Source organism: Plecotus auritus (genome assembly GCF_963455305.1).
Source record: "Plecotus auritus genome assembly, chromosome: 9".
In the NCBI taxonomy this organism is placed as follows: Eukaryota; Metazoa; Chordata; class Mammalia; order Chiroptera; family Vespertilionidae; genus Plecotus; species Plecotus auritus.
This window is the reverse complement of record NC_137783.1, coordinates 151391018-151408816: the sequence shown is the minus strand read 5'-3', so window position 1 is coordinate 151408816 and position 17799 is coordinate 151391018. Positions and strand designations below refer to the sequence as shown.

Sequence of the window (17799 nt, the reverse complement as noted above, 5' to 3'; positions counted from 1 at the left end):
GCCCGGAGGTGGAGCCACGGAAGGCCCCGCCCCCGGGGCCCGGCCCTGCTCTCCGCCCACCGCCTTCCTCCCTTCCTGGTCTCCCAAGGCTCTTCTCCCGACTTCCTTGTAGCTGGGGCGTGTGTGGGAGCAGATGAGGGGTTCTCTGGGGTCTGGCTTCTGTTGACAAGTCCTTCAGCCCCTCGGGGCCTTAGTTTCCGCCCCTGAAAAATGGGGATAATGACACCTCCCTCAGGGGCCAGTGAACCTTGTAAACCGAGTGCCGAACACTGCGGTGAAAGCACTTAGCAAAGCCCTAATCCAAGTTCAGCCGCAGGACGCCTTGTTGCTGTTGTCACGACTCTGTCTGCATTGGTGACTGCGTCCCTCCTCCCCACTGTGGAAACCTCGCACCGCACGCATCAGGGCACCCTCCCCGCGCCATCTGGGGAGCCTCGAGATAAGCGGGGCGCCTCCCCATGGCAGGATGACTGTCTCGGCGCAGTGGAAGGGATAAGGGCCGCTGTAAGGGTGGCCGTGCGGCTCGGGGGGACTTTGCGCCTGACAGGCGGCGGACCAGGTGAGCGGGAACCGCGCCCGGCAAGGCGCCCCCTCGGGGGCGGCGGGGTTCTGTAGGCTCAGTCCCAGAGGGCGGGGCCCGAGGGCCATCTTGGCTGTGGGCGGAAGTTTTCTTCAGAGGCCGGGCGAGGGGAAGTCGTTGCCGCCCTCGGCCCGGCGGCGCAATCTCGGTTTGGGAATGGGGGAGAGAAGCGTGGGAACTGGCGGCTCCGGGCATGGCCCACCCGGCGCCTGCCGAATGCGGTGCCGCCCCAGCACCTCGGCCGCCTGCCGCCTCTCGTAACCCCTGGCACCCGCCGGCGGCGTATCTCGCGCCCATTCTCGAACGACTACGCGCCGGGCGCGGCGCGGGGTTGCGGAGCCGCGGTTAGACCCCGCGCAGTTTGCGTAGCGAACGGCGCCCGCGCAGGCGCAGGAGGGGGCGGAGCCGCAGGAGCCGGGGAGCCGGAGCCCGGGTCCCAGCGGCCGGAGCTGGCTCCCCCAGAGGTGGACTGAGAGCCAGGCGCCGGCCTCCCCCCGCCTCCCGCGGCTGGAGAGTGGACGCAGGGGGGTGGGTTGGGGCCAGCGTCCGGAATCCCGAGGCCTGAAGGCAGAGCCCCCACCCCCACCCCGTCCGGATCAGTGGAGGGGAGAGAGCCCGCAGTTTGAGGAGGGGGAGAGCCGGGTGTTGAGCGCCTCACGCCGCAGCCGCTGCCCAGAGCCAGCAGGCATCGGCGGCTCTCCCCCTCCTGCCAGGACGACTGGAGCGGCGAAGGCCAAGGACCCTTCTCCTTCAGCCTCTGCACCCCCAAGCTCCTGGCTCTGGGACTGGCCCACGGAGGCGACACTCCCCACCCCCACCCTCAGCCCTGGAGAGGAGAGACTGTCCTTCCCCGCTCCTGAGTGCAGGGCCCCCGCCCAGGCCCCAGGCTGCGAGTGCCCGCAGCAAGGGCTGCTACAAAGCCAGTGCCCCTCTGGTTCAGGGAAGGGCCTGGCCAGCCACAACTTCTTTCCTCCCAAACTCCCCCGCTCTGTTTCTGCACCCTGCAACTCCCACCCCTGCGTATTTATTTGTATTTCCCTGGCCCCCTGCCAGGCCCTCCATCTCTGCCTCAGGATTCAGGCCTCCCTCCCTGACATGGAGAGTAACCTGTCTGGCCTGGTGCCTGCTGCTGGTCTGGTGCCTGCGCTGCCACCGGCCGTGACCCTGGGGCTGACGGCGGCCTACACCACTCTGTACGCCCTGCTCTTCTTCTCCGTTTATGCCCAGCTCTGGCTGGTGCTCCTGTACGGGCACAAGCGTCTCAGCTACCAGACGGTGTTCCTGGCACTCTGTCTGCTCTGGGCTGCCTTGCGTACCACCCTCTTCTCCTTCTACTTCCGAGATACCCCCCGAGCCAACCGCCTGGGGCCCCTGCCCTTTTGGCTTCTCTACTGCTGCCCTGTCTGCCTGCAGTTCTTCACACTGACGCTTATGAACCTCTACTTTGCCCAGGTAACCGTGGTAACTGGGTGGGGATGGGCTGTGGAGTGGCCAGCCTGGAGGCCCCAAAGGAATAACGGGCATCTCTGCTCCCAGGTGGTGTTCAAAGCCAAGGCGAAACGTCGGCCAGAGATGAGCCGAGGCTTGTAAGTACTCAGGCCACGGCGGGCTCAGGCCATGGTGGGCTTAGCCCCGGGCCAGGAGCAGCCTGGTGTCTGTCCCTTCCCCCATGGCAGGGCTGAGGTGAGGACAACTCAGGGGATGCTTGTGAAAGCTGGGGAAAGTGAAGCGCCTGGCACAGAAGGCCCGGCAGAGGTGTGGCATGTGTGAAGGGCAACAGTAATAGAAGCAGCTGGGAGACGGGACCAGTGTCGTCCATGACAGAGGAAGAGCTGGAGGCGCCAGCCCTCGGAAGCTCCAAAACCAAACCACTTCTGGGTGACCGTGGGTGGTGATGCTCCTGTCCTGGGTCCAACATCTTGCAATTTAATAAGCGCTTTCACAGACATCTTTAATTTGTACAACTTACCTGGCAGACTGTTACTATCTACTTGAGAGATGAGGAAACTGAGGCCCAGCAAGATAAAGCCACATGTTCAAGGTCATAGATGTGGCTGGAAGCAGAGCCAGGGCTTAAGCCCAGATTTCTGACACCCAGTCCAGGGCTCCTTCCACTGTATACAGCTGTCAGTCACCTTCTGACCTCCGTGGGCCTCAGTTTCCCCGTCTGTAAAGCTGGGGGAGCAAGGTGCAGACTGGATGGCCTGAGGTTCTGATGGACGCCGAGGTCTCCTGGGGGAGGTTGGGTGGTAGGTGAGCGCGAGGGGCAGGAGTCTGGGGCTGACTGTGCTGTGGGCTGCAGGCTGGCTGTCCGAGGGGCCTTCGTGGGGGCCTCGCTGCTCTTTCTGCTGGTGAATGTGCTGTGTGCTGTGCTGTCCCGCCGGCGCCGGGCACAGCCCTGGGCCCTCCTGCTGGTGCGTGTCCTGGTGAGCGACTCCCTGTTTGTTATCTGCGCACTCTCTCTTGCCGCCTGCCTCTGCCTTGTTGCCCGGCGGGCACCCTCCACCAGCATCTACCTGGAGGCCAAGGTAGGGTCACAACCCTGATGCCTGGTGTCTTTTGGGGTCTTTGGGCATCATTCTTTGGGCGGAGGGGAAGCTGGACCTCCCCTCTCTGAGGGTCCCCTGTTGTCATCTGTTTCAGGGGACCAGTGTGTGCCAGGCAGCTGCGATGGGCGGTGCCATGGTCCTGCTCTATGCCAGTCGGGCCTGCTACAACCTGGCGGCCCTGGCCTTGGCTCCCCGGAGCCGGCTGGATGCCTTCGATTATGACTGGTACAATGTCTCTGATCAGGTGGGCATTTTGGCATGTCTGCTGCCTCCTTAGTAGCCGTGGCTCCTGGGCCCTGTCCAGGTGCCCCACTGGCAGGTTGGCTGAGCCCTGGCTTTCCCACAGGCGGACCTGGTGAATGACCTGGGGAACAAAGGCTACCTAGTGTTTGGCCTCATCCTCTTTGTGTGGGAGCTGCTGCCCACTACCCTGCTGGTGGGCTTCTTCCGGGTGCACCGGCCTCCACAGGACCTGGTGAGGGCCGGCGTAGGGGGGTGGCACTGGGCCGGGCCGGGGTGGCTGTGGGAAGCCAGTGGGGGCTGGGAGAGAGCATCAATGGCGGCTTCCTCCCCCCAGAGCACCAGCCGCATCCTCAACGGGCAGGTCTTTGGCTCCCGTTCCTACTTCTTCGATCGGGCCGGGCACTGCGAGGATGAGAGCTGCTCCTGGGAGCACAGCCGGGGCGAGAGCACCAGGTAGGAGCCTCCGCCCACCTCGGGCCCCCTGAGCTCCTGGCCTGCTCCAGGGAGCCATGGGGACCCAGAGCCAGGTCTTGGCATCTAGCCCCAGCCCCTGCCTTGGCCTCTGTTTCCGTCTGTACTTGGTGGGGGCCCCTCTGGTTTCCCCCTCTTACCCCGAGGGTGCAGTTGGCTACGGTGTGCAGTGCTCAAGCCCTGGGTCCTGGAATGTCTGGGTTCCTGGGCTCCGTTCTAAGCCTCTCTCCCTCCCCCAACTCCTGTGCATGTGGCCCCGGTCACCGCCTGTAACTGACCCTGTTTCTCTGTCTGCAGCATGTCAGGCAGCCTGGGCTCTGGCAGCTGGTACGGCGCCATCGGGCGGGAGCCAGGCTGGTCCGGGGGCAGCCAGACTCGGACCACTCCTCTGCTCTTCTCCCAGGTGCTGGACCCAGGCAGCCACCACCACAGTCTCTACTCCACTCCACAGACGTGATCCCCTCCACCTGTCCCCAGAACACTCAGACCCCAGTCCCTCCTACCCAGGCCCCTGTGCCAAGTTCATCTGCTGCTTCTTGCCCAGGATCCCAGGGGCTGTGGCCACCTCCTCCCCTGGCCAGCTCCTTGGCTACTTCTGTTGTAGTGAGTCTGTGCTGATGGGGACATGGCCCTGCCTGCCAGATGCGCACAGCACCCTGGCATGACCTGCGCCTCCGCTTCTCTGCTGGAGCCAGCTACCTCTCCTGTGTCTGCCACTCAATAAACAGTGTCTGTGCCCCAGGACTGTCAGCTGTCTGTGCTCCTCAAACCTTGTCTGCTTGGCTGAAGGCTGGTCAGACACTGGCCCTTGAAGGGGGCTGCTGGACGGGCAGGGGCTGCTTACCTCCCCCAGGCTGCGGAGAAGGGAGACCAGGAGCCGTGCTCTTACTCCAGTCCCCTCTCTACTTGAATAATTTCTACTCCTTCCTTAAGACCTGCTTCAAATGTCACTTGTTTTTAGAAGCCTCCCCTCTCTGGGTCAGGGAACCGTGTCCCCTGCTGGGTCCCGTGGCGCTGTGATTATGTGGTTATTATGCCTCTCATCCCCGAGTGGATGGGATTTCTGGAGACCCTGCTCCCCTATCATCCCATCCAACCTGGCCTTCAGGTCAGGGGCTAGTCCAGGGCCTGTGGGGGAAGAGTTGGCCCCCATTTCCCTGCCAGATGTGGATTTGGCTGGTAGCCTGGGTCCCCCCCCCCCACAGTCTACCTGGTAGTCCTGGGCCCCCTTCTTGGCCACCGCTAATAGCACAGCCATGCCCTCTGCACCATCGCCCTGCAGGCTTGTCCCCGGCTGGGAGGTGCTGATGGGAAGGTCTGTCTCCTGCACCAGACCTGACCCAGCTCTTCCCAGTCCTGGGGCCTAGCACTAGCCTGTCTTGAAGCCCTGTACTTGGGACTGTCCTGGGCCCCTGGAGAGGGCACCATCACTTTTCTTTGAACAGAAAGTTGCTGTCATTTGTGTGCCAGGCTTACAAACACTGACCTCTTTAATGCTCAGAATAGCACCCCAAAGTGAGAATGAACACCCCTTTTTCTACTAGTGGGACCTGCAGGCTCCAGAGCTTGGGAATGCCTTTAGGCCCCCTACTGGTGGGGGTCAGCCTTAGCGCCCATGTTTCAACCACCCACCCCGAGGGCTGAGGACCCCAGCAGGGTCTTGGGAGAGATGGGGGTTGTAAAGTGGGTAAGAGCAGAGAGGAACCAAGTTCCAGGACATGCCAGGGCCCTGACAGTTCAAGCAGCTGGGGAGGGAGTGCTGGCCCCAGTTTCATGCTGGGACGGGCATGGGGAGAGGACCAAGGGATGGGGATACAGGAGCAGGGACAGGAGGTGCCCCAGTGTGACTCCCCAGAACTGGGCCGCACCGCACCTGGGGCAACTCCAGCCTGCCTGAGTGGATCCCCTCCCTCACAGTGTTGAGCCCAGGGCCAGGCTGTCCGCAGGGGGGGAGTAGAGGGCCCTCCCTATCCCATAGTGAGCCTGGAGATTAGTGTGGCGCCCGTCCAGGGAGGTGAGCCGGCTGATGTCCAGACCCGGCCGCTGGCCACACTGGCTAGCCAGCGGGGCAGGGCAGGGCTCCGGTTGGACACTCCAGGCCGGACCCAGCGGCATCCCTATCGGCTCCTTTGCCATTCATCTCCAGGGAGAGGGCGGCCCAGGCTCAGCCCAAGGGAGGCGCGGCACTGGAGGGGTTAAACGCGGTAGGAGGGGGGCTTCAGGCGGCGGGAGGGGGGTCCCAGCCCCAGCGGCCGCCCGCTCCGCCTCTGCCACTGCCTCCGCGGCCCAGCCGGCACCGGCACCGGCACCGGGTAGGCCGCGCGGGGAGCGGGTCGCAGCCTCCGTCGCAGCGGGGCCAACAGTGAGTGCGGGGCGGAGGGGCGCGGCAGGGAGTGCGGACGGACTCCGCGCAAGGCGGCAGGGGCGTCCGCTGGGTGGGGCGCCACCTCCCTTCCCCGCGTGGGCGCCTCCGGGAATCGTGCGGCGCGCGCCGACACGCTCCGAGGTGTGGGCATGGAGACTCGGGAGGCGGTGGGAGCGAGTGCGGTGTGCGGGGCTGGCGGCCGGCGCTGCCCAGTGGCCCGGGTCTGAGATGCTCGCGCAAGTGTGGGCACACGTGTGACTGGCCCTCCGGGTGCCGCGGCCCCGGGTGCGGTGTGCCCGCGAGTGTGGGCGAGTGCAGGTGGAGCGTGTGCGTGGCGCCCGAGCAGCCGGTGGCCGGGCTGCAGGGCGGAGCGTGGGCACGCGAGCTTTGTGCGGCGCGTGGGCGCGTGGGCGCAGCCGCCCGGGGGAGGCTGCCCTGGTCCGGTTTGTAGCCCTCGCCCTGCTCTGCTCCTTCCCGGAACCGGCCCCCACCCCTGCCTCGCACCTGCACTGGGACCGGACCCATCCCTGGGTTCCTCGAAAGCCCGGCGGGGCTCTGGGGGGCCCTGGAGGCTCCCCGCCCAGCCCATCTCGGCCAAGAGAAGAAGTCACGAAGATGCTGCGGCAGCAGCAGCAGGCGAACCGGACCAGCCATCCTGGTCCCCGCCCAGTGCGGTCGGCTTTCCTCCCACTTTTCCTGCCAGCGCCTCCCAGCGCGCTCGGCCCCTCCTGGAAGGCCAGTTCCCACGCCTGCCCCCCCCGCCCCCCCCACCCCCACCCTCTGGCGTTTCCCTGCTCCCCTGCCTCTTCCTCAGCAGGCTCAGTCTCTCCCTCTTCCACTCTCCTCCCTCCTCTTCCCTTCCGGGTGCCCTCTTCTCTTCTCGCACCCAGAGGCCCCCCAGACAGGGGCTGAGGGCCCTGAGGGCCGGGCAGTGGAGGTAAGGGGGGACCAAAGTGGGGGGAGGCCTGGGTGTGTCCTGGTACCAAGTGTCCAGCCAGAGGGATGTAGGGAGAGGTCCTCGGAGGACAGTAGAGCTGGAGGCTCCAATGACTGACTCATGGGTGGGTAGGGGCTGGAGGAGGGCTGTCAGGCCAGGTTATTCATCCGAGATCCCTGGTTCCGCCCGCAGTGACCACAGCCCTCCAGGAGCCGCCTGCCCGGCCTCCCCACGCGGGCGCTGGACCTGGCCGGGCCCCTGGGCACGCCATGCGCAGCACCACACTCCTGGCTCTGCTGGCGCTGGTCCTGCTCTACCTGGTGTTGGGTGCCCTGGTCTTCCAGGCCCTGGAGCAGCCGCTGGAGCAGCAGGCCCAGAGGGAGCTGGGGGAGGTCCGAGAGAAGTTCCTGCGGAGCCACCCATGTGTGAGCGACGGGGACCTGGGGCTCCTCATCAAGGTGCGTGGGTGGCGAGAACCCCTTCAGCAGTCACCCATGACCCTCTGGCGCCAGCTGCATGCCTGTGGGGCCGTGTGCTCGGGTGCTGCTTCCAGACTGGCCCCCCTGAGGGCTGGGTGCAACTGGGGTGCCGGGCAGAGGCTGGGGGCACGTCTCAGTTTTCAATGTGATGTGTGTGGGGCGCGTGCTCTCCTCGCTGTGCCTGGCGTTGGACTGTGCCCTGGACGTCTCCTTCAGTGTGGAGGGGCGGAAGGAAGGAAGGAAGGAAGGGAGAATGAGCAAATGGCTGTAGCAATGAGAGAGGCTACATTGTCACAGGTCTCACTCCCTGGTTTAGGGTTACCAGATAAAAGTCAGGGCACCCAGTTAAATGTGAATTCCAGCTAAACAAGGAATCGTTTTTAAATATGACTGTGTCCCTGGCAGTATTTTTATTTGCTAAATCTGGCAACCCCACACTGGCTCCTATACTTCCTCGGAGCCACAGACTCCTTAGAGAGGCCCAGGAACACTGCGAGCACCCCAGAAAAGTGCACCTACAAACACGTGCAGGTGGTTCCGGAGGCTTCCGGGCTCGCCTCCTCCTGGGCGTGCATGGTGAATGCGGTTAAGGCCCCTTTACCCAGGACGCGGTGCTTATGCTGTAGAGGTTGGAGGGGAGGCAGCCAGGGACCCGGCCAGGGACTAAAGTGTGGGCTTGTCTTCTGGGAGACTGTCAGGCCACACCTCTATGGCTTTCTCTGATTTCGGAGTCACTATCACATTAAAAGTCTAAGATTTAACTTTGATAAATGAGTGTTTATTACTTTAGGACAGATTACTCCTCTTTCCCTGTCTGTTCTTTGGGAGGGAGGAGCCATCAGCATGGAGGCCTCTGTGGATTCTCATTGTGGCAGGACCAGAGCAGAGATGAGGATGGGGCGGGCCCGGCAGCCTGACCTTGTCTCTGATGCATCTAGAATAGAGAGAGAGAGAGAGAGAGCCTCAGAGAGGCCTGGGCGGGAGGGAGTGTCTGACCAGACCACAGGGCAGAGGGAGGGAGGGAACCTGACCTATTTTATCTTCACAACAGAGTTACTTTTTTCCCCGAATAAAAAGAAGCAAAGGAAGGGCAGAAACTAGAAGGATGGGCAACAGCTGCTCTATTTCTTCTCCACAATCAGCCATACAGCAGCCATGCCCTGCTGTGAACTAGGTGCTGTGCCAGACACCATAGAGTCAGCAGGGAAATGGACGTTGGGGCGGGACAGATGCAAGCTGTGTCCTAGAGGATGTCACATCTGGGCAGGGGGACAGCTCCGTGGACAGATCACTACAGGATTCGGTGGGAAAGGCACTTTCCTCACTTCCTTCTTTGTTAACCGCCTGTTGTAGGATGGGCCCTGGGCTGGGTGCTGGGGGCAAAGAGGGAGGTGCCAGGGGCCTTCGGGAAGAGCTGGTAACCGACGGGACGGGCGAGATGGGTGGAATTTAGAGATGTGTGGTTGGGTTGCGAGGGACTACGGGCAGAGGCGCAGCGGGCAAAGGCGTGGAAGCTGGGATGAAGGAAGAAATGGGTAAATGGCCATAGAACTCAGATTTAGCAGATGCCTAGTCATTTGAAACAAAAATTGGGACACAGGATGACAAAGGATTTTTTTCCCCCTTAAGTAGTGAATTTACCAGAAAAAGTGTTGCAAAATAAATATTAAATCACTTTAAATCATATATTTCACTTCTTGGCTTTATTAAAAAATTATTATTACAGGAAATGAGATCATCTCAGAAATTTGGGGTTAAGGTCACCTTAACTTGGGTTCCCAAATGGGAGACTCCGGAGGGGAGACTGGGAAGGGGAGGTTGGAAGGAACCAGGTTGAAAAGTGGCATAAAGCCTGGGCTGGGGCTGGGGGACTCCGTTCTGCGGACAGCAGGGAGCTGCGGAGGGTTTGGGGCCCTCGTTCAGGACAGTTGATTTGGAAAGGGTCTTGCTAATGAGGACAGTAAGAGAGAGAGGTGGTTTGTGATCTCCCTCTCACTCCCTGCCTTCGTGTGTTGGCTCTGTGCGCCCTGAGGAAGGGCCCCATTGCACCCCCTCCTATTGTGCTCCGACCTCTGGCTCTTAGGGCAAGCACTCTCAAAACACAGACCCTGCCCTGCCTGGCAACAGGGACAGACACATGGCCATGGCATTCATTTAATCGTATTTGCTGAGCATCTACTATGTAGCACAGGACTTCAGCGGGCGGGCAGGGGTTTGTGTGTCCACAAACCTACAAAAATGGGATGAAAATGTTGATGCACCTGCCTGGAGGGAGGGTCCCTAACTTTCATCACATGTTCTAAGGCAAGGGACTCAGATGCAGCTTCCGTGGGGCAATGGGAGTGGTGGGTCTGGGGAAACCTGGAAATCCTAGGCACGGCCACTGCATGGGGACACAGCGCTTACTTTGCTGTGGGGGCTCTAACGCTTCACAAGTTGATACGGTAGGTGCTGTTAGCATCATCCCTGGTTGGTGGTAGGTGCTGTTAGCATCATCCCCGGTTGGTAGATGTAGAAACAAAGGCACAGAGACTTCGCCATGTTCACGTAGCACCAAGATTTGAAACCAGACAGTCTGGTCCCAGAGTCTGTGCTCTTGAGCACTGTAAAATGGAAAATCTGTTGTGTGAAATTAGGGGGCAGATAAATGTTTCTAAAACAATGTGGAGGTCAGGCAACATTGGGTCGCCCCAATTTGCAATGTGTGTTCAAAGGGACTGCCTTCAGGAAGGCCAGAGGGAAGGGGAGAGCTGGGAGGGGCAGGGAGGGAAACATTCTAGAGGCCGGAGGGCCAGGGGGTGGCTAGGACCGGAGGGAAGGACTAAGGCTCCTCCTTCTGTGCCTTGTCCTGCAGGAGGTGGCTGATGCCCTGGGAGGGGGTGCAAACCCTGACATCAACTCCACCAGTCACAGCAACTACTCAGCCTGGGACCTGGGCGGCGCCTTCTTTTTCTCAGGCACCATCATCACCACCATCGGTGGGGGAGGGGACTGGGCATGTGGAGGGGGGCAAGGAGTGGCTGGGCTTTCTCTAGGGGGAAGGAAGGTGCAGGGGGAGACGGGGGTGCCAGGTAGCCCCTAGATCTCCTGCTCTGCCCCTCCGCCCAGGCTATGGCAATGTAGCCCTGCGCACAGATGTTGGACGCGTCTTCTGCATCGTCTATGCTCTGGTGGGGATCCCGCTGTTCGGGTTCCTGCTGGCAGGGGTCGGGGACCGGCTGGGCTCCGCCCTGCGCCATGGCATCGGTCACATTGAAGCCATCTTCCTGGTGAGCTGCTCCACCCATCCGTGTTGGGCTCAGGATACCTTTTCTACATCCCCTCCCGGAGGAAGGGGTGTGGGGTGTGAGAGCGGAGGACTGGGGGACTCCCGGGTCCTACCTGTTGCCCCTTCCTGCAGAAGTGGCACGTGCCCAAGGAGCTGGTGCGAATCCTGTCGGCGCTCCTCTTCCTGCTGATGGGCTGCCTGCTCTTTGTGGTCGCCCCCATGTTTGCGTTCTGCTACACGGAGGGCTGGAGCAAGCTCGAAGCCATCTACTTCGTTGTGGTGACGCTCACCACGGTGGGGTTCGGGGACTATGTGGCCGGTGAGGCCACCTTTCTTGTGCTGTCCTTTCCTGCCCACTTTATTCCTATCCTCGGGCTCTGCACTCTCGCTTCTCCCTCCAAACTCCACGTGGCGTTTGTGCGCTCAAACGGGATGACTCCAGCCCCTATATCCGCGCACGGAATGCACCCTCACCTCGTTGCACGGATGCAACACCTCGTGCACACTTTCATTCTTGCATGCCTGAGCCTCCATGCATGTTCACACATGGTAAGGTGCACCCCTCACCCATGCTCCCACTCTTGCACGTGAGCACTCCCACTCACACGCTCTTACCTTGCACCCCTTCGGGTCATGCACGCTCACGTTGCACGCGTTCACACACCGCACAAACCCGCCGTCCTGGGAGAGCGGATCCTCTCCGTGAGCTGGGTGGGGAGAGGGGCAGCGAAGCAGTGGCTTCCCGCTCAAAGCTGGCCCCACTTCTCTCTGCCCTCCCCCTGGTATCCCAGGCGCCAACCCCAGCCATACCCACGCAGCCTATCAGCCGCTGGTGTGGTTCTGGATCCTGCTCGGCCTGGCCTACTTCGCCTCGGTGCTCACCACCATCGGGAACTGGCTGCGGGTAGTGTTCCGCCACACGCGGGCCGAGGTAGGCGCCCTGACGCCCGCGCTGCACCCCAGCAGTTGTTTGGCGGGGCCGCCTCCCTTCCAGAGTGTGGGCTCCTCCAGGCAGGGACTGGGTGCGCCCCCATCGGCACCAGCCGGGGACAAGGGACTAAGCTCGGACAGGGCTGCAGGCGACCCCATCTCTGTTCTTGGGGACAGGGCTGCCAGATTCACCAAAATAAAATGCAGGCAGCGCAGTTGCAGGTGCATTTCAGAGAAGCAGCAAATAACGTTCAGTGTGAGGGTGTCTGACCCAGTGCACGGGACACACTTACACGACAATTTTACTTGTTGTTTGTCTGAAATTCAGACTTAATGCGACCTGTGTTCTGTCACCCCACTCGTCGATACAGGCCCAGGAGCTCGGAGTCTCTGGGGGCCCAGCGGGGAGAGCTGGGATAACCCGGGGTTTCTAGATAAGGGGGCGCTTCAGTGCGATGAAGGAGGGGGAGATGGGGCGGCTGGGGGCGGGCTGAGGCAGGAGGGCCCGGGAAGAGAGGAGCGACGCCTGGTTGGCGAAGGGCAGGCTCCCGGGGTGCCGCGGGGTGGAGGACCCCGGGTTGAGGGCTGCGTCGCCCCTGCCCCGCAGATGGGCGGCTTCACGGCCCAGGCCGCCAGCTGGACCGGCACCGTGACGGCGCGGGTGACCCAGCGAGGCGGGCCCGCGGCATCGCCGCCGCCGGAGAAGGAGCGGCCGCTCTCGCCCCCGCCCCCTGAGCCCCCTGCGCCCCCGGAGAAGGCCGAGCCGCCCTCCCCGCCCACCGCCTCCGCGCCCTCGGCCTCCGCGCTGGATTACCCCAGCGAGAACCTGGCCTTCATCGACGAGTCCTCGGACACGCAGAGCGAGCGCAGCTGCGTGGTGCCCCGCGCGCCCCGGGGTCGCCGCCGCGCCCCGCACCCCGCCAGGAAGCCCGCGCGGCCCCGCGGCCCCGGGCGCCTCCGGGACAAGGACGTGCCCGTGTAGGGCGGGACCGCGGCCCGGCTCGCAGCGGCTTCGTCCCGGCTCTGTCCCCGCATGCTTTGCTTGGTTGACCAAAGAGCCCTTGTGCGACCGGCCTGCAGCCTGGGGGCCGGCCAGGTGGCTTGCCTGGCACCCCGGCTCCTGGCCCCCTCCTCACTCCGTTCACCTCCAGCCCCCAAGGGTCCCCGTCTCCTGTCCCGGCCGGACCGGTGCCCCACACCTCACAGCTGAGCCGCAGAGCCGGCATCAATAAAGGAAAAAGTCTACCGCTGCGCGCGTGCGCGCTCCGAGGGCGCGAGTGGGGGCGCGAGTGCCGGCGTCGGGGCGCTCCCTGGCGAGTCAGGCTTCCGTGACTCTCCCTGCACCCACGTCGGGTCGGGCAGGGCCCGGCACCCTCGGCCGTGATCGGCCCGCGTCGCTGCGTGGAGGCCAGCACGCAGGGAGCGGGGTCGGCGGCGGAGTCTGCCGGATGGGCTGTGCGTCTCCAGCGCCAGCACGGCCTCAGGGGGGCGGGGGCGGGGGAGAAGGAATGTGTCCAGTGTTGGGGGCTGCAGCTTGACCGCTTCCTGCACGAGACCCTCATCGCCATTCCGGAACGGGACCCCGACCCTCCCCCTTCCCGGAGCGCGACCCCGCCCCTGCCCTCCGCGAGGCTGTGGCGACTGGGTCCGTTGGGGCAGAACCATGGAGGAAAAGCCTTTCAAAGTAAGAACTCATCCTGGGCCCCTCACCCTGTCAGCCCCAGACTCATTCAACGTGAGCCCTGGCTGTCCTCTCCCGCCCTCGCCCCCAGCTCCCAACAGTCCCCACGTGGCTGCCCAGCCTGCCTTCCTCCCTCCCCAACTCCCCGCGACCCTGGGCTTTCCTTGTGTGTTTTTTTTTTTTTTTAATTGATTTTATTGGGGTGATATTGGTTAATGAAAGTATATAGGTTTCAGGTGTACAATTCTATAATACATAATCTGTATGCCTGAAACCTATATACTTTTATTAAGTCTCCTACCGTCACCATTTGGCCCTCCTATACCCTCTCCTTACTGCCCCCCCTTCCTCCCCACCCCCCGCTGGTAATCACCAGACTGTTGTGGGTGTCTATGAGTTTTGTTATTGTTGTTTTTGCTGAGTCCTTCCCCTTTTTCACCCAGCCCTGAACTCCCTCCCCCCAGCTGTCAGTCTGTTCTCTATGAATCTGTTTCTATTTTGTTAGTTTATTTTGTTTATTAGATTCCACATATGAGTGAAATCATATGGTGCTTGTCTTTCTCTGACTGGCTTATTTCACTTAGCATAATGCTCTCCAGGTCCATCCATGCTGTCGCTAAGGGTAAGATCCCCCCTTTTTAACGGCCAAGTAGTATTCCATTGTGTACATGTACCACAGCTTTTTTTTTCTTTTATCCCCTCATACGTGCTGCTTCCAAATCTTGGCTATTGTAAATCACGCTGCAATGAACATAGGGGTGCATATATTCTTTCGAATTAGTGTCTTGGGTTTATTTGGATATATTCCAAGAAGTGGAATTGCTGGGTCATAAGGTAGTTCCATTTCTAATTTTTTGAGGTAATTCCAGAATGTTTTCCACAGTGGCTGCACCAAACTGCATTCCCACCAACAGTGCACGAGGGTTCCCTCTTCTCCACGTCCTCGCCAGCACTCCAACCCTGTCTGTTGATTTATTGATGATAGCCATGCTGACAGGTGTGGGGGGCTTTCCTTGTTGTATGTGGTCCACAGGGGACGCCCAAGTCTTTGAGCCCCTATGACTTAGTCAAGTCAGGCTCGAAGAGTGACATCCGGAATCTGTGGACCAAGGCCACGCTGTCGCAGCCCAAGCTGAACGTGCAGCTGACAAATGTTTATGAGGACTCTGACCAGGAGGACAGCGGCGCAGACAGAAAGGCTGGCCAGTGGTACAAGCAGAAGGCCGACTCTGACAGCGCCTGGGAAAGATGGAGTGAGAGAAATAACGAAGGCGGCATCAGGCAGGAGGAACTCGATGGCCACACCTTGGAGCTGGAGCAGAGCCCCAAGAGCTCCCAGAGAAATGATGTAGAAGGGGTCGAGGATTTCGGGAGCAAGATGGGTCAGTGTGGCTTCATGCGGCTGTGGGTGCCCACAGGGCAGGGGGCTGGCTGGCCAGGGCCTGAATGTCTGTTGGTGTAAAACACTGGGAAGCTGTAGGATCCCTAATCGGTCACGCTTAATAAACCAGACATTCTTGGAGCGCCCCCTACTGGGCAGGCACCAGGCAAGATCCTGTGCCAGGCCACACCAGGTCCCCAGAGACACGCAGGAAAATGCTCAGAGGCCGTGTCATTAGGACCTTGCTTTTAATGGAATCACCAGGAGAGTTGAGAGGAAGGAGTTAATTTCTTGTCGGTGGGTTTTCGAGGGTTGAGGAGGTGCCTGTCTCATTTATTTAGTCATTGGTGACGATTTTTAAAAAATATATTTTATTGATTTTTTTCCTTTTTTTTTTTTTTACAGAGAGGAAGGGAGAGGGAGAGAGTCAGAAACATGGATGAGAGAGAAACATCAATCAGCTGCCTCCCCCACACCCCCTATTGGGGATGTGCCCGCAACCAAGGTACATGCCCTTGACCGGAATTGAACCTGGGACCCTTGATTCCGCAGGCCGATGCGCTATCCACTGAGCCAAACCGGTCAGGGCATAGGTGATGATTTTTAAGTGCCTACTTCATGCTGGTCACTTTTGGGGATTTTTCCTTTCCCTTCTCCCCCTCCCCCAGCGCTTCATCAGATAATGGGAACTGATAGCAATATAATGACAGCTAATTATTATTATTTTTTTTAAATATGTTTTATGATTTTTACAGAGAGGAAGGGAGAGGGATAGAGAATTAGAAACATCGATGAGAGAGAAACATCAATCAGCTGCCTCCTGCACACCCCCTACTGAGGATGTGCCTGCAACCAAGACCGGAATCGAACCTGGGACCCTTCAGTCTGCAGGCCAACGCTCTATCCACTGAGCCAAACCAGTTAGGGCATGACAGCTAATTATTGAGCTCTTGCAGTGTGCCAGGCACTGGGTTTCCCTTGTATGATCACCTTTAAACTTCATCACCTCCATAAGGGGTTATTCTTTTTATTTTCCTTCTTTTTTAAATATGTTTTTATTGATTTCAGAGAGAAGGAGGGAGAGAGTGGAATGGAAACATCAATGATGATTGGCTGCTTCCTGCATGCCCCCTCCTGGGGATCGAGCCCACAACCTGGTCATGTGGTGGTTCATGGGTCGACGCTCAACCACTGAGCCACAATGGCCAGGCTATTTTTTTAAATTATTCATTTGAAAAAAAAATTATTGATTTGAGAGAAACAGAGAGAGAGAGAAACACTGACTTACTGTTTCATTGGTTGATTCTTGTATGAGCCCTGACCAGGGATTGAACCCGCAACCTTGGTGTATTGGGATGATGCTCTAACCAACTGAGCTACCCAGCCGGGGCCAGGGGTTATTCTTATTACCCCATTTTACAGATGAAGACCCTGAAGGTCAGAAAGTTTCGGTCACTGGCTCTAAGTGTCACACAGTGGGGCAGTCAGAACTAGACCCTTGGTGGGAGAGATAATAAAGCCCAGGGTTGGCAACCACTGTCCCCATGCTGCTTCCTGCTAAGGTGGCACCTGGAGCTGTTCTCTGAAGGCCACTGTCCCTGCCGGATGCCAGCCCACACATCTCTATTCCAGAAAGACCCAGCAGCCTGCCCATGACTGGTGTCTCTTTTCTCTTCTCCCAGAACTGGCTTCCTCGGTGTCATCACTCAACATCTTGAAGCACACACACCACCGAGCCTACTGGGTGGAGCAGCAGAACAGGGTTAGAGGCACCCAGGGAGGCTGGGCATTTTAGTGGTGGGGGGGGAATGGGGGGTTTAGGGATGAAGGGGGTGGGTGGTCTGTAGGGTGGAGGGGCAGACAGACTGGTTGGGCGTCTTGGGCTGCAGGCAGCAGGTGGGGCATTTCAGCTGTGGGCAGAGCTGGGGTCCCTTGGACATTCAGCCTCTTGCTGCCTCTTCAGCTGCCACTGCCCCTGATGGAACTCATGGAGAATGAAGCTCTGGAAATCCTCACCAAAGCCCTCCAGAGTGAGTCCCCCCCCCCCCCCCCGCCCCGCCCCAAGCTCCCATGAGACCTTAGGGGATTTTGCAGGATTTGAGTCCCTGGCAGTGGGATTTCGGGATGTGACTGCCTTGTCAGATTCTCTTACCGCTCACAAATATCATAACAGCCCCACAGAAAGTAAAAAGTTGGGGGACAGGACAAGGGAGACCAATGGAGAAACCATGGGGCAAATGTGAGGGGCTGGGCTCCACTTTAAGTGCAGCCCCCCTCTAGCTGGCGTCTTTCCTAAGGTGATTTCTCCATCTGTCCAGGGGGCTGACAGTCTCTGGTGGCCTTGGCTCCTTCCCTGGTTAATGTGAAGAGCCTTTGGACAGTAGATTATTTGGGTAAACCTTCACTGGTTTGCCCTGTTTATGATATGAGGGGTAGGGACTGGCTAATGGCTAATGATGAGTGCTCCAGGTGTCCAAAAAGCTGCCGCTGTCCAAGATCAGGCCCACAACATTTTCTTTAATCTTGCTCTCATTCATCCTCCACCTCTATATCCAGTCCTGCTCCGCATCCCCCATCTATTTGGAGCACAGGACTTGAAACAAAACCGGCAGGGCCCAGCACCTTGGAGATCCAAAGTTCCCTTAGAGCTCCTGTCAACCAAGTCACCCGTCCTTCCTCCAGTCACACATGTGGCACCTGCTGCTGGGGAGGTAAGGCCCCTGCTAATTGCCCTGAGTGGAGCTCTCTCCTCCAGGCTACCGGATGGCGATCGGCAGGGATCACTTCCTGACCAAGCAGCTGCAGCGATATATCGAGGGTCTCAAGAAGCGGCGGAACAGGAGGCAACACGTCTCCGCGCACTGAGAGCACCGCCTCAGGCTCGAGTGACTGCCCAACTCCAGCCCGGTCCGTGT

At 60.1% G+C, this 17799-nt stretch overlaps 3 protein-coding genes across 6 annotated transcripts; all 3 read left to right on the top strand.

Annotated features, from left to right (window-relative positions):
• The first annotated feature begins 47 nt into the window (after nt 1-47).
• Nucleotides 48-4588, top strand: GPR137 (G protein-coupled receptor 137). 4 transcript variants are annotated; one of them, XM_080641908.1, is made up of 8 exons: nt 48-559; nt 1634-2032; nt 2117-2166; nt 2883-3108; nt 3224-3373; nt 3476-3604; nt 3707-3825; nt 4141-4588. In XM_080641908.1, the coding sequence occupies exons 2-8, from the start codon at nt 1676-1678 to the stop codon at nt 4298-4300; spliced, it is 1191 nt and encodes a 396-aa protein (XP_080498034.1). In that variant the 5' UTR covers nt 48-559; nt 1634-1675; the 3' UTR covers nt 4301-4588. The 4 variants fall into 4 exon arrangements, with proteins under 4 accessions (XP_080498034.1, XP_080498033.1, XP_080498031.1 ...); XM_080641907.1 differs by having other exon boundaries at nt 436-559; nt 4247-4588; XM_080641905.1 differs by lacking the exon at nt 48-559 and having other exon boundaries at nt 958-2032; nt 4247-4588.
• Nucleotides 4589-7246: 2658 nt separating this feature from the next.
• Nucleotides 7247-12821, top strand: KCNK4 (potassium two pore domain channel subfamily K member 4). Its single transcript, XM_080640414.1, has 6 exons — nt 7247-7603; nt 10479-10602; nt 10733-10893; nt 11025-11211; nt 11684-11823; nt 12430-12821. Exons 1-6 carry the CDS (start codon nt 7415-7417, stop codon nt 12802-12804), a joined length of 1176 nt encoding a protein of 391 aa, XP_080496540.1. The 5' UTR covers nt 7247-7414; the 3' UTR covers nt 12805-12821.
• Nucleotides 12822-12844: 23 nt separating this feature from the next.
• CATSPERZ (catsper channel auxiliary subunit zeta) lies at nt 12845-17779 on the top strand. Its single transcript, XM_080640415.1, has 5 exons — nt 12845-13506; nt 14537-14885; nt 16567-16646; nt 16848-16914; nt 17640-17779. The coding sequence occupies exons 1-5, from the start codon at nt 13486-13488 to the stop codon at nt 17747-17749; spliced, it is 627 nt and encodes a 208-aa protein (XP_080496541.1). The 5' UTR covers nt 12845-13485; the 3' UTR covers nt 17750-17779.
• The last annotated feature ends 20 nt before the right edge of the window (nt 17780-17799 follow it).

Bases quoted from the DNA above. Each gene is read 5' to 3' on its own strand.
- GPR137 (XM_080641907.1), top strand. From the start codon at position 1,676: ATGGAGAGTAACCTGTCTGGCCTGGTGCCTGCTGCTGGTCTGGTGCCT. The intron at 3,374-3,475 runs GTGGGCATTTTG...GCTTTCCCACAG, and splicing joins GGTACAATGTCTCTGATCAG to GCGGACCTGGTGAATGACCT. The intron at 3,605-3,706 runs GTGAGGGCCGGC...TCCTCCCCCCAG, and splicing joins ACCGGCCTCCACAGGACCTG to AGCACCAGCCGCATCCTCAA.
- KCNK4 (XM_080640414.1), top strand. From the start codon at position 7,415: ATGCGCAGCACCACACTCCTGGCTCTGCTGGCGCTGGTCCTGCTCTAC. The intron at 7,604-10,478 runs GTGCGTGGGTGG...CTTGTCCTGCAG, and splicing joins ACCTGGGGCTCCTCATCAAG to GAGGTGGCTGATGCCCTGGG. The intron at 10,603-10,732 runs GTGGGGGAGGGG...CCCTCCGCCCAG, and splicing joins CACCATCATCACCACCATCG to GCTATGGCAATGTAGCCCTG.
- CATSPERZ (XM_080640415.1), top strand. From the start codon at position 13,486: ATGGAGGAAAAGCCTTTCAAA. The intron at 13,507-14,536 runs GTAAGAACTCAT...TGTGGTCCACAG, and splicing joins TGGAGGAAAAGCCTTTCAAA to GGGACGCCCAAGTCTTTGAG. The intron at 16,915-17,639 runs GTGAGTCCCCCC...TCTCTCCTCCAG, and splicing joins CCTCACCAAAGCCCTCCAGA to GCTACCGGATGGCGATCGGC.